At 37.1% G+C, this 15,701-nt stretch overlaps 1 protein-coding gene across 3 annotated transcripts in view; it reads right to left on the reverse strand.

Annotated features, from left to right (window-relative positions):
- Nucleotides 1-15,701, reverse strand: part of LOC118273208 (uncharacterized) — a 163,524-nt gene that overhangs the window by 12,103 nt on the left and 135,720 nt on the right. For 2 of the 3 annotated variants that reach the window (XM_035590050.2, XM_050694152.1), the window contains exons 11-13: nt 13,478-13,681; nt 10,706-10,832; nt 9,149-9,336 (exon numbers count right to left, since the gene is read on the reverse strand). In XM_035590050.2, the coding sequence (XP_035445943.1) occupies nt 9,149-9,336; nt 10,706-10,832; nt 13,478-13,681 (519 nt within the window). The remainder of the gene's footprint in view (nt 1-9,148; nt 9,337-10,705; nt 10,833-13,477; nt 13,682-15,701) is intronic. The other variant, XM_050694157.1, reaches the window with a different exon arrangement.

Below are 15,701 nucleotides of genomic sequence, written 5' to 3' on the forward strand. Positions count from 1 at the left end.
TTATAATCGAACACAGTCACGAATCATTATAAACCCCCAGATACTAATCAGACAGGACTGGTTATAGAACAGCTTAGGCACGTTTTTAAGGGGGGAAAGCTTCTGTAATCTGTTGCTGTAGTTAAGAGGTTCAAAGTTTGATTGAGACATTACATTTTACAAATAACGACAAAATTTACCGAAATGATTAACTAATTTAATAAAATAAAATATAGACTTACATAGATACTAAACTTTAAGTTGCAACGATCTAAAATAAACAGTCTGGTAGATATTATTAGTTGGTTCATTGTAATGCAGTCAAATGAAACACCATAGCAACTATAGTATGTATTTCCATATAACATGAAGTAAGGTTATTTATTTCCTTCCTTATTTACTGCGACGAACTGTGACCAGCGCTTAAACCACCTTACCATCATATACCAGCCTACTTGTTTGCCCCACTATTTCATAAAGACAATCAGCCCCTTACTTGTACTGTTAGGTCACCTATACGTTGGTGAATATCAAAATGTCGTTAAACCTCACCTATCTTACCTTAGGGGTTCCCTAAATTTTAATGAAAGGTTGGTAAAAACGGCGCATGCCCGTTTTACTTTTTAAAATAAGTACTTAGTTTATTTAGCTCAAATAATAACGTTATTTGCTGTTTTACTTTCCTAGGTAGAGATAATTGTAGAGTTAAATTTTAATTTGCATTTTAAATTATAATGTACTATATCTTATTGGGAGCATGTGTCAATCGGTGAAAAATGGCTTTCGAAAGTATCGCGTAGGTAACTAGGTAGTTGTTCGAGTTATTTAATTAAATACGTACGGTATGTATTTTATTTTTTGTAAACATTATCTATAGTGATTGTTCTGTTAGCATTTAATAAAAATACCTTACTAGAGCATCTGTACATCGAGCCATTAATGTGCTAGAGTTAGTCATCGAAATTAAATCCTTTCGCACCGAGATGAAGCCAGTTTTTTCAGTGAGTAACAGTAAAACTGCAATAAGCAAGTAGTGAGGTGTGTGCACAGGTGTAGTGACTAGGCATGCGGTATGTGGGTGATGGTCGCCAGCCGGCACCGCGCCACTCGCGACCACCGACTGCCGACCGCCACGTCTGGACTGGAGACAAGCTAAAAATACATTTACAGCTCCTTCGATTCTTACCATACAAAACAAAATAACAAATTCATGCCTACTATTGATTTAATTTGCTATGTTTTACAGTCCGCAGTTCTACATTACGATAATGCCACCAAATGAGGTGTACGAAGTGACTGCCTTATCGGTGAGTGAGTCACACCTTTTATTTTTACAAAGAACCGTTTTGATTAGGATAAGGGCACGTAAGTGTGCTCATTATGAGGATTATTAATAAGAAATTATTGTAACATGTCACAAAGGAGTAATCAGGGCGTAAGTCGAGCGTGGCGCCTCGCCGTATTGTGTTACCACGAGCTCGCGGCTCGCGGCTCGCGGTCGAGCGTGTGATACGAAAGGATACCAATAAGGTTAAGCTTCGTAATGTCACGCACAAACGTTTAACTTGATTAGGTACAAAGAATTATTTAGCTGTTTTTAGGCCCACAGAGGATGTGTTTGCGGAACGAAGCGCAAATGTGTAGATCGATGAACGATGATGCTTATTAAAATTCTGACGGAAATGAGTCAGTTCCCCTAAAAACCAATACCAATGTCCGAATACTCAAACAGGCGTTACCACTGAAACTTGTGTTGACGACATCATTATTACTAAGTATTTCTTCGGTTCATCGATGTGATATTGAAGTTTGAGGTATATTATAGAAAGTGTTATCAGTGATAAGTGGTTTAGCTTATCATCATGCGTGTTGGCAAGCAACCAGACCAATGTCGTGTCATTTAATAAAATAACCCGATGAAATTATTCCCAGTATGAGAATGAAAAGTTTAGGTGTAAGCTATTTATAATGCAAGCGCTGATACAAGGGGGACAGAGCTGACACCACGTATTGATCTTTGATATTTAGTTCAACATGTGAACCATGATATTACCGACTCAGTAAATGTCTACTCGAGTGTACAGCGCCATATGGCACTGGCGGTTGTCGACGGAGTCATACCCATAAAAAGGTTTATGAAGCTTTTAGGTTAGACGCCGGCAAAGGTCGTGCATGCATCAACATGTACCCACTGAACAACGTTACTCTTTAAGGGACTGTTTAGAGAGCTCGAGGACAAGTATTGAGAGCACATGCACCATGTTCATCAATTACTACGAGTAAATAATGACTATGGATTCTACATTAGGATGAAACGGCTAGAATTAATTTATAGATAATTTTAATGCTATTAGGGACTATGTTAACAGCATGTTTGTTTAATCACTTGTTTTATGACGAATACAATTTCGAAAGAGAGCGTCTATATTTTATTAAAACAACCGTAAACATTTATAGGATTTAATACTTGTATTGTACCGAAACACTTCACAACAAACGAGTGAGCGTGCTACACTGATGTTTATTGGTGTTTTTAATAAAGATTTATTTGCTAACTACAGACTCGACGGTCGTTTAACTTTTGCTTAAATGAATTGTGCCCAGCCCACATACAGAGTGTTCCTAGCTAGTGACGCACATGCGTAACGTTGTGGGCATTACAAATGTTTTAGTTGGAACACCGAGAGTATTGGTAAGCAAGTGGGCCTCCAAGGTGAAGGTCGCCCGTGAAGGCGTTACGTAATTGAGATTCAACAGATATTCTCCAACAGCAGCTACATGAAGTATACCACACACCTCGGACGATAGTGGATGCGGCCAACGTCGATGTTACTCACCATAACCTCGCTTGGGACGTGTTTTATCAAGAATTCCTCATGCACTGAGTAAAATGAACTAGACATCGTTTTCCTGTGCGATATAAATATTTACATTAACTATTATTAATAAAGAATTTGTCTCTATAAGACTGTTGACAGTCTCAAAGCGATCTGAAGTAGGTTCAGCAAGGTATTTACACGTCTTATGATGATGTTTTCTGAGCTGTTACATTCCGACCTGAATACTGGGAAACGTTCAACGAAATAGTAGTACAGCTAAAAATATAACGGAAAAGCTGTGTTGAGATGTTTACCGTTTTTTAAATGTATTAAGATCTATTTATGATAGCGGATTCTATGAAAGAAACGTTTCGGCTTGAATTACTGAAGTTTGCCGAGTAAAATTGTTTGTCTTTTAGGAAAAAGCTCCTTGTGCGATGTTGACATTTGTTTAGACAGTTTCTGTGCCCGTAATCTAAGTAAGTAAGCGTGTCAAATCAAGTGGTTCGTGTAACAACAACTTGTGTTAATCAGATTAGTTGACACCAACTCTAAACGTTTCCCTTTTTTGTTCTAAACGCCGCCGCCGTTTATATTGCGACATTTTTAATGCAGTTTAGACCGATTGAATTAAATAAAAAATGTAGCCTCTTAGTTTACGAAATTACATTGAACTCGCAAAATTAATTTGTGTTTAGTTTTGTGTAAACGAACGATATCTTACGCATTGTAGACACTAGACAGATAGGATAAACATAATATTTATAAAACAGTAGTTTAAACACGCCTAGGGCCAAAAATATCTTTCGCAAATCGTAACGAAATGAAATAAGCTCACACTTTTGCTTGGTATCCTGTACTGATAAATCAGCGATATAAAAAAGGCAAGAACCTGACAATAAGTTTTTCTATATACCACTAACTATAGGTATGAATATTAAAGAGCCTTACTATACACCGGATATATTATTCGTTGGGAGACGGATGTGGCGCCATTTGCATGCGTGTCGCGTACGCAGGACAATGCATGCCAACGCAATGCGTGGCTCCCGAAACGATCCCTCCAGCAGAATTCGAATAACAGTGGAAAACTTGGCTTTACGGTGCAAAGTAATGAAAATTTTGTCACAATTTAACATACAATGCAACCATTTATATTGCTATTGTTTTCCAACCACGTCTTATTAATTAATAATCGTTTATTTAAATGAATATGACTAATTAATTGGAATGGTCGAAATACCACAGTGTTGAACTTATTGTGGTGATCAGTTATTCTTGTTTTATACTCGTTTGACCTGCTTATACGTATGTGTAGGTTAATTACCTATATTGGTTATTTTAGAACACATTATCTAAGTGCAGTTTCACAATATATTCTTCGCTAAATATTCGCGAAAGACCTAGATTCATATATTTATCAACCACTAATGCGTTTTGCAGTTATCAGATATATATTTTTTGATAGTATTTACTGTCAGATATTTACAAAAAAGTATGGGTTAGGCTGCGCCGGGCCAGATAACGTTGATTAAGATGTGAAGTTCGTTGATTACACTGTGCTATCACAGATAGCATCGTATCAGATTACGTTATCAATATTGGATGTGGCCAATAGATATGAGAAGCAAGTTGAAGGCGGCATCAATTGTCCGAATGCATTTGCTAACTCATAGCCAAAGTTCCAAAAAGTGATAATTAATTTCGTGGTAATAATCCTCAATTATTAACGTCTTCAGTCTTTAGCGCATTCCTTTCACCTTAAATAAAACTTTAATGCAATGAACTTAAATATCAAAGGGCTTTCCCTTGAAAACTGAGCCAAGTTCTAAATAAGACGCCAATGTATGTACACACAATGAATGAAAGCTGGCCGCGATCCAAACTATTTCAGGGGAAAATTTGTTCCAGCATTTTCTAATAAACGACACCAAGTCTATAGATAGGTGCATAGTGTTTACACAATACCCTACCATGGCTTATTAACGGCGAGACACAAAAAAGTCACTTAGGATTTCAAAATAAAAACCTACCAGGTACCTACTAAGTAGTAATGTTACATGTGTATATAGAGCCCATTTTGGTCATAGCCGTGGCATGTTAATACTGATGTTTAGAAACGAATCATTGACTCACTTTACGACCTAACTCAATGACTCGATAAATTCGATATCATTGTTATTCTTGTGGCCAAGCTTTGTACAGAAGATAGCGGCTGGCGAGGTCGTATGTAGGGCAGCACAGCCGTCAGCCGAGACCCGCGCTACTCGTGCCCGCTGAGCTACGATCTTGGCCTCAAATCCTGACCGGTTACCTTCTTAGGTAACGACTTACGACCGGTTCAAGACCAAGTTCTTTGTGGGATCGTTTACTCTCTAACCCTCAAATTGCACGCATTAAAGTTCTAAAGGAACATCACAACTGCGGCTATCAGGACTTGTCATGTCACGACGGATGTGTGAATAATCAGACGGTTTTCTGAGAACTAATAATTTATGAGTGAGTAATAAATAATAATGGAGTCAGGCACTATCTACTTTCACGTCTCTATTAATCACGGAATATGGGTGTATTGGCATCCTCCCTGGGCTGGTGGCGCGGTGGCGGGTGAGTCACGGCAGTCGGCAGGCACAGTCATGCAGGGTGAGCGCGCTCTGAATCACTGCTGTGACTGACTGCAGCGCACAGCGCGCCATACCTTGCCCGCGCCATACTATTATGCACATATTGATGTCGCAGGTAACAGAATCGCCATTGTATGCTATTCACTATTGTGCAGCCGAACTTTTTAGGTCCCCGTAAGCGATTGTTAACGCCTTATTGTTGCATGGCTCGAATGTGCTGGTTTATTTAGATTGTAATAATAACAGGATTCTAAGCCCACAGACCAGTTTCATTCAAATTGTTATGTTTATGTATTATGAATATATTCATATCATATCTTGACTTGAGTCATGCTTGCCGTACGTTGTGTCAATTAAAATTTTAATTGTCTAGATTCTAGCATTTTCGTTTCTTTGTTACATCGCGGTCTGGTAGTGTTTTATAGTTATCATTTCCTTCTAAATAATAATAATTGGGAAAATGATAAAGGCCTGCCTAGCAGCTGCTGCACGACTTGAAAACGTACGACCAGAAAAAAATTTAGAAGGTTTAAGGTATTTTATGATCGACACACATTAGTAATTTTACGAGTAATCTATCAATTTACTTTCCATTGGTCCACTTTCATTTTACGCTTTCTTGGGGATCGTAAAATAAACTAGGTACCTAAGAATTTTTAATTTATTTATAATCTTGTCAATTGACATATAAAGATTTGATAAAGATAACTGGGCCATTGCGTTATTAATATTTTTCAGTGAAACAAAGTCTCTAGTAGGTAGGTGAGTGAAAAATGTGTCGAAGTTATTGAACAATGGAACAAATTAGTGTTTGATCATTTTCTGCCTGTTACCTAGGTGTTAAATTTTAATTAAGCATGTGTCGTAGGTACAGTGCACACCTACAGACAAAGGCACCGCGTGTAAGTGTAATAGTAACACACATGAATGCCTATTATGCTTCAATACGCAGCTCTATCCTAAGTGCGCAGAATCCAACGACGCAGACAGAGTACTGAATTATAATATTATTGATGTACATGTACCTATGTACTTCGCATTATGTAGGAGGGTTTATCGTCATAGATTAGTTATCAATAAATGAGCAAAGTACCAAGATTGGGTCAATAGTTTAAATGACAGAATGACATGTATCCAATACATACAATAAAGTACATGTTTCGAACAAAGGCGGAAAAACTGTGTTTTCCTTTTAAATCGATAACATAATTTTCGTTTTATGTCTCGTAAAGTAAACAGCTATTTAGACACGTCCGCGGTTGTTTGTGCCGCGCGCCAATTAGTCACACACACAAAATATCGCTAACGAACAAGTCGAACAACTGGGACCGCTAACGCCATCTATCGACAACGTATGTCAACACTTATGAAATCTAACGGTCAAACTGAAACCGGTCTTGTAACAAAAACATGATACCTAATGCAGTAGGCATGTTTATTCTTAATTAGTGTTTAATTATACCAGTAGAGAATCTAGATTGTGGCTGAAATAAATAAAATTAGTGAACATTATGCTCTTTTAATGACTTTCAAACAGATTTATATTTTACTTTAATTGTTTCTAAGATATAATTAATAAATTGAACTAGATAATTAGTTTCCACTAATTATGTCGTTATTCGTCTAAACACTGAAATGAGTTCAACGTTCCTAAGATAAGTGCTAATGTACCTAACAATTTGTGATCAGAGACTAGTAAAAATAACTATGCCATAAATGATTGATAAATGAATGAATGTGATCGTAAAAAAACAAAATAAAAGAAAAGAAACACTTATTATTAGAGGACGTTCAAGATCAGTGCGAATCAGTTTTACTATACGAACAATATTTGGCATAAACCCAAGTAGTTTATATGTAAGCGTTATGTAATATTCTATTTCATCGCTAGTTACAAATGTAAGGTTAATGGCACCTTATTAAGGTCGTTTTAAACTTATAAATGATGTCATGTGTTCCTTACGACGCCGGGCGTGTCCGTGAATTGTTTTTTTAAATGTTTATCCATCATGATTGGCAAATTTTTGTGTAAAAAGTATCTAGGTAATTGGAAATATCTTTCATCAATTTTTACATCAATGATATCAACAGTCCGTGCGCGACCAATGCTGGACTATAAACCTCTTCTGTTCAAAATGTTCAGGTCTGAGAGGCTGGTATTCAATTTTAAATATAATTTTGTCAATGAAATGTCTGTCTTTATCTGTCTGTCGGTAGCGGTTGACTGTAATTTTATTAATAGACATTCTATCATTTGATAGGTACAATAGTATTAACGCCCACTCAATAAAACACCTTCGAATTCCGAGTAAGAATCAGTAGGACGTGTTATTAAACAAAGCTCGTCAGTCGCTACGAGATGACTAATTGTTAGCCCGTTAAAATAAATGAGTTAATGATAAGATAAACCTAAGTACATTTAAACATCGTTTTAACTACTAAAGTTTAAAATAAACACGATCTCTTGAGTGGTAAGTATTGTAAATATTTATAGTAATCTGAAATTACCAGGATAAACAAACAGGACGATTGTTAGGTAATCACAGGGTGTGTCCGGTTGGAACATAGCGAGGAACTATGATATCACAAACTAAGGGGAAACGATCGAATTTAAATGTAAAATACAGTCGCGAGTCGCGATAAAATTATTATAATTAGCTACGGATGTTGTAAATAAAACGCTGCTAAAACAACAGAACGGACCATTACAGGGATTTCGTTCATGTTCGTTCGATCGCTTTCGTGATTTACATAAGCTTGGCGATTCAGCGTAGGCGATATACGCATGTAATGCAATCTCGTACTGGATGTTTGGTAGAGCTATTTTAATCCGGCCGTACTATAACTATGTCATTCATAATGTTCACATAGACGTTTCAGTTTCTTATTTGACTTGCATTTATCAGAACAATACATAAAGCTAGACCGTTTAATCTTGATCCTGAGCTGCGGACTACCTAGCGGGTTTACCGGGGCTCCAGCTTGAAAATTAGAAGTAGGAACGGGGTGATTTTTAATCATTAAGAGGCTCCCTCTCACCTCGCAATAAACAAACAAAACAATAAAATTTTGTGTTTCATATTTAGGATGACCGAAGCAAGTTGTGTTTCTTAATAAGAGTATTCATATCGATGTGGCTTGGGATAAACTATCCGAATAAATCTTCCCACTATTTACGAGTCAGTTCATATATATGTTTAGTCAAACAATAGTTTGACGAAAAGTTGATGAAAAAGACAATCGGTTGAATTAAATCCACACATCTATATGAGCATAGTATGACAGTTCAGGCTATCAGTCCGGACTATATCCGGAGTTCACTGTCACATAGATTGGAGCAGAAACAGAAGTAGCCCGATAAAATAAATCACATATATTATTACCCGGACAGTAAAATGCAAATATATTTTCCGTGAGACACAAAATATATATGTCAGTTATTTATTAGTACCATCTTCCATTGAATAATGACTGCAATCATAGTAGTGTAAATTAAAATTACCATTCCACATTTTTGTCAAAATGGTTCCAGGTTCCATACAGGTACAATTTGAAACATCAAAAATTAAAAAGACATGATGAAACACTAGGTTACAATGTGGTGACTCAAACTGTCTGAGAAACAGCTGACGTAGTATAAGCTTCTTATTAGGGCTGCATTTAAGTAACGTGTCATATTATGTTAATACATAAGTATAAAAAAGTCAAATAGTAATATTAGCTCACCTTTTCGTATTAGTAAGCTGGTTACCCTGCGAAGCGCCTCCCTGGGTGACTTCTGGAAGAACTTTGGCGTCAAGTTGGGCGGCAGGGTGAGAGGTTTGCGGGCGCCACTGCCTTCCCATGGCACTGGGTGCTCCACCGCCATCTTAGACGAGGTGGTTAGTCTGTCCAGGTGTTCCGTTGAAGCGGGCCTGCCAGCAAGCACATTTGTTAGACTGCTAATTAGAGCTTAGCTTACGTATTTTGTATTAGCTATTAAGTATTAGTGTATTAAGCTATAATTCTATTAAAACTTTCGTTGGACATACTAAATTAAGATACAATTCAAATGTACAAACAAACATACACTAGTCAAAACAAATATCTTGACTTGTCATTTCACAATAAATTAATTATTTTGTTATCTGCTTTCTCACGTAACTGTTTGACGAGGAAGTCGCCTAGAGTAGCAGCGACAATCACCGCGTAGTGTGTCGCGGAATACAGCTCATGAGTATGAGCCTCTAGCATGGCTTGAAACTATTCGAGTTCCTCGTCAAACAGTTACGTGAGTAAGCCGATAACATAATTAATATAAAGCTATCTTGAAAAATTCACGTCACAAAATGTTACAATCGTATTTAATTTCTTGGTGAACCCGATGTGGTCTGTGGTTCTTTGGTAACATCTTAGCTCGTTCTACTTTAATATAAATAGTCATTAGACTTAGGTATCAGTAGAAATATATAAAATTAATATAACATTCAAGACATTACATAAAACACCATAGTGTTTTATTTCTTCCCAGTGGTCACGCTGTAACATGGAGATGCTTGTTCAAATAGATTGTTTACCTATTTCAGAAGTAGAATTGCTATTGCTGTTGTTATGCATTTGTTTTTAAATTAATTAACATGTTCTGTTAATTGGAATTAGAACGATTGTGAGGACGTTGGTATTCACAAATTGAGGAAAAAATGTAACGTACACAACACAAGTCTGATTGTACATTTCAACTTCTCCTGTTGTTATGTACAGATACATGTTTGCCTTGTTTAATATTACTAGGTTTTTAATACTGTGCCATAAGAACCATATTTCCTGGCTTCGTTATTTTTTATTAAACAATAAATACATAAATAGTGTGTGCCTAGTTACCTAGTTGCAGTGCCTAGTTAAGTACTTTTTAAAACATTTTACAAACCAACAATAGAAGACTTTTTCCGACTACAAAATGAAATGGCTGAAAACTCAATTTTATTAAGACTTATTTTGTAGAAATTCATATTTCATTTTATTTGAAACTCAAATCTGGTCTAGATTTGATTGAGTATCAGTGTTTTACATGGAATAATTGTCATCACTACGTCCCAATACGACCACATACATAAGTACCAGGCATATTCTTAGACTCTTTGTCAGAATTTTTAGAATACTGCCTTAGTAGAGACAGTCCTTTTTCAAAGAAGATTAAAATGATCTATTATGTATTTTTTTTTATAAATTTATTTACTGTTATTCTCCACGGACTCTTGGTCCGTGCCCTTGTCATACAATTTGTTATTATGTATTTCATAGTACCTGTGTCTCTGGCGAGGGTACCAGCCCCGTGGTGGTCCTCCCAGCCGCAGCAGGTCGGCTCCAGTGCAGACTCCCGTAGCACCCATCACGGAGCCACGACCATATCCACCCAAAGTGGCTGAGCTTCCTGTATTAAAAAAAAAAGTTTGTTAAATACAGCTCATAAATATGAACCCCTAGCGTGGCTTGAAACTAGTTGAGTAAATAAAGCTCTGTAATAATGTTACGTTGTTGAATTCAGTTTTTGACGAATAGGTATCTCTCATTAGTGTATTTATATTCCCTAAATTGTATACCTACTAGTGATAATACATGAAATTACTCATTGTTAATTGGGTACCTAAGGACCTAAATATTTTATTTATATATTATCCGTAACTATTAATATGGTAGGCACCTACGCACGTATGTATGTTCAAGTATTAACGGGAACAGATTTTGTTACCCTAATAATGTAATTAATGTTTGGTTTTCCTACAGTGTAAAAGCAGGTCGGGAAAACCAATAAATTTCGAAATTATTGTACCTTGTGGTTTTTGGGTCTATAATAACACAATCAAAAGCATACGCTGCCAAGTTTGCTAAGGCATGTCATTGTATCCTTATTTCCAGTGGCGTACAGTCCATAACGATAGGCAGTATTAGACCGTGCTTATTCTACATAACAGGTATCGTGACATATTGCACACATAAAGCTAAATTGATGCTACTTCAACGTAACAATGAGGCAACCTATTCATAATATAATATAATACTACACAAGAAGAGTTATAAGTCAGATTTGGCCAATTATCGACCAATAAGTTTAGTATCTCACTTATATAAAGCGTTTATCAGGGCGCGAGAAGAGAGAGAAGTTGCTAGACCCACCGAATACGCCTGGAAGAGCTATTGGTCCATGAGGGACCTAACGAAAGGTAATCTTCCATTAGCACTGAAAAAGAAACCAATGGATATGTGCATTCTGCTTATCCTCACATATGATGCTCAAACTTGGTCTTTGATATGACATCAGAAGTCCAAACTGAAGGTTTGCCAGCGGGCCATGGAGCGCAGTATATCTTAGGAGTTCGACTATCGGACTGAATAAGAAACACCACGATGCTCTCCATGTCTAAAATCATCGACGTTGGTTATAAAGCCGGCTTGAAGTGGAACTAGGCTGGCCACGTCTGCCGCATGTCGGACGAGCGGTGGGCAAAACTTCCTACTGAGTGGAGCCCGCTTAACGCCTACAGAATATGCAGCAGGCCCAAAAGGAGATGGCGTGATGAACTCGACATCTATGACAAGGATTAGCCGCAAAAAGTTTTACTCAGACACAAATGGAAGGAAGGTAGAGAGGCGTTTACCTCGCAGTGGGACGATCATGACTGAAAACTAAACATTCATGCATGATTTTTGACATGATTTATGAATATTTTCAGTCATGACGATGATGTAGTGAGGTGAGGAGGTAATATCGCTTACCTAACAAATATAGCAATATGCAGTACCTATGCAACTCCGTTTTATAAATAATGGTTTTCCTGTGTACTGTAATATGTGCATAATTAAATATATAATATACATAGAAGAGCTAGGATTTTCTCCTGTATCGTGAGTGCGTTTACAAACATACAACAAGTATTAAAGATATTAAATCACATACTGACAAGAAAATGATGGTGATCATATTTATAACGTGTATTTAATGGATATGTACCATGAATAGGATACTATCGCTTCATACAAAGTCTGTAAATAGGCACATATGGCGGATGAAGAGCGCTGGGAACAACAATATCATGTTTACTTCCATTATCACTCCACACACCATGCATGACATCATAGCCTCGAACGCCACGATTATAGATTTTAGGTATTATTAGTACTTGCCGTGTTAATAGGCAATTTACCCGACTTGGACTATCTACATGCAAATTACCTGTTTGTGCTGTAGTTACAGTAAAGGACGATTCTAATTATTATACAAGTGTTATTGCTTTGTATTGTTAATTATAATAGAAAATAACTATAGAGTATGTCATTGAAATTAATTAATAGTTATATTTTAAAGGCTAGTTATAGGTTTTTCGTAGAGTTAAATATTCCTGAAGTGACGTTAAGTTATGCTTGTCCCAAAGGTCAAGGGTTTAAGTTTAGGTTATTTTAACCTTTGCAAAGTGGGTATTGGGAGTGCCATTTAACAGTAGTGAGTGCAAACTCAGAATTCGTGTAATTACTGCGAATTGAAATAACCGAAAATACCCAATGTTTTTTTTTTGGCCACATTCATGTTGCCCTGCGCTAGGATTTCCTCCAGTGTGCGATTACAAACATACAAGACCCGAAACAGTAATTTGTGAAACATACAAAGAATTGTTCCGTGCCGGAATCGAACCCGCTACATGTTTCGGGGTAGTCGGCTGCACAACCAGTCAGTATTCATCTAAACAGAGTTTAAACCGCCCTTGTGGCAGTTGGTGCCAATGTGGCCATTGATCGAGTGGCTCAACAGTCCGTCAATGTATAATTTACATAAAACAATACTAATTTACACTACACTAGTAAAGAAGCCAACGAACTTCATATCTAACAGTTTCCTTGTTCCATAAATATATTTTATGTTATTCATAATTAATAATACGAGCAATGTCTCATTATCCTGGTACCAAAGTTCCAGTACAAAGTTATCTATTTGGCTGGGACATCATGTGTGTGTTGACGTGTGGATCGACATGTGGATGGTCTATTTGTGGCTAGATTTAAATAGATAGAAAAAACGTTAACCTATTGACTGTATGGAGTTCATTGTATTGTTCCTGGGGGGTCCCGTAGAGTTTCTCGGTGGGGTGCGAGGGACGTCGCATCCTCGAGCAAATACTGGTGTCTCTGGCAAGCTGGCAGATGTCTGTAAAGGACCCCTGCCAGTTGCTGTAGCTTCTCGGTTTTGTCTCTGCAGCGTCCTACGTCTGGCGCCGCTCGCTCCGATATCTGAAATACAAAGTCGATCACAGTTAGCATTTGTAAAGTAAGTTTGTCTACTAAAGTAGAGGACTCAAATAGGTGTCCTCGGACAAAATTATTCGACATTTTTATTTATATATTAGAGAGATTTTTTTTTCAGTTCTAACATCTGCGCGGTCTTCGTTCACATGGACCGATTCCGTTTTTTCACATACTTAATTTTATATTTTAACCTTAAGCTATTTTTACTCGTTTCTCTCTAGATTATATTTTAATTGTATGGGTAATTCTGATTGCCTCGTTGATCGTGTGCTCGCAAGTACGACTGTCGGGATCGATTCCCGGATCGGGCAAAGTATTGCTGCTTTTTTCATTTATTCAAAAATTTCTCAGTAGTATCACGGGGTCTGGAATTGTGCCCTAAGTATTAGTAGTATATGGCAATAAGCACACCCTCTATTACTTGGAGCTTATAACACAAATGGTGAAAAGTGAGTGTACATTTTACAGTCACATTACGTGCCATAATGTGCACCTCTCCGCCCTTTGGGGATAAAAGGTGTGACTATACGAGATATGCAAATGCAAATGTTTTATATTTAATAAATATAATTCATAACATGTTTTGGCGAAGGTGGCGCCATCTAAGAATCTGTATTTGAATTTATTAAATACTTTAAACGAGTATTGATGATTAAAATAGTTTTCTTTGGAGCAACGTACCTAAGACTGGTAATATTAATCCCACAAAAACATTTCATGTTAAATGTTGCCAAGACGAGACCATATAGCTCGCACTGTCAAAAAGTAATCAGATCCCGTGTAGAGCCAAGTTTCTAACCCTACATGCCCAGACCTAAATCGATAAGCCCTAATTTCACACTCAAGTTACGGGGAAATTCTACAGCCATAGCTCGTACTGCGTAGTTCGTAGGGCGTAGCAGAGTTTTTACGCTATAATCTCGTAGGCGTGCAAACCTTGGACGTAACTGGCGAGTTGGCCGCACGGAAAGAGTTTAGAAGATTGAATAGATTTTTAAGCTCAAGCCCATATGACGAATAGCAAAAAGTCCGTGCGGCCGACTCGCCAGTTACATCCAAGGTTTGCACGCCTACGAGATTATAGCGTAAAAACTCTGCTACGCCCTACGAACTACGCAGTACGAGCTATGGCTGTAGAATGTCCCCGTAACTTGAGTGTGAAATTAGGGCTTATCGATTTAGGTCTGGGCATGTAGGGTTAGAAACTTGGCTCTACACGGGATCTGATTACTTTTTGACAGTGCGAGCTATATGGTCTCGTCTTGGCAACATTTAACATGAAATGTTTTTGTGGGATTTCATTTCTTTTTGTAGGTTGCTTATGATAGAAAGATAAAATGAGCGACAAATACAAGTATTTTTTTGTCGCTCATACTACTTAATTGCAAATACCTACTTATTCAATCTTTGAATTTCTTAATTAAATTTGTAAGAAAATTGCAAACGTAATGCTAATACTTTTTATCAATGAAAATTAAAACACTAGTACCTAACTAAACCTTCACCTACTAAACTACTAAATTTATAAGAAAATTGCAAACGTAATCCTAATACTTTTTATCAATGAAAATTAAAACACTAGTATCTAAACCTTTACCTACTAAACTACTAACAATTAAATATTAGGCAAATGGTTTTTTTCTCCGCGATAGCAAACTTTTAAATCACCGAAATATTCCGAAAATTTTTCATTCAACGAGACAACCGTCAACGACGTCTGCCCTCGCGCGTCTGCCCGCGTTCGGGTGCCGCGCTCGCTGACGGGCCGATTATTTTTAGCTACTGCGCGGGGACGAGAGGGCAGGCGGCGGGCGTTGGCGCATACTATACTTACGATGCTTATGTTCAAAAGTATGGGTTGATTAATAAACACTTACCGAAGTGAAGTGTAGTAATATTATTCATATCTAAGTACTTATGGGTAGGATAATGTTTTGATTTGATGAAAAGTTTGTGTTCTATGTACTTGTGTATAATTTTCAGATCTCAAGCAGGAAATAGGGAA

Source organism: Spodoptera frugiperda, chromosome 1 (genome assembly GCF_023101765.2).
Source record: "Spodoptera frugiperda isolate SF20-4 chromosome 1, AGI-APGP_CSIRO_Sfru_2.0, whole genome shotgun sequence".
NCBI lineage: Eukaryota > Metazoa > Arthropoda > Insecta > Lepidoptera > Noctuidae > Spodoptera > Spodoptera frugiperda.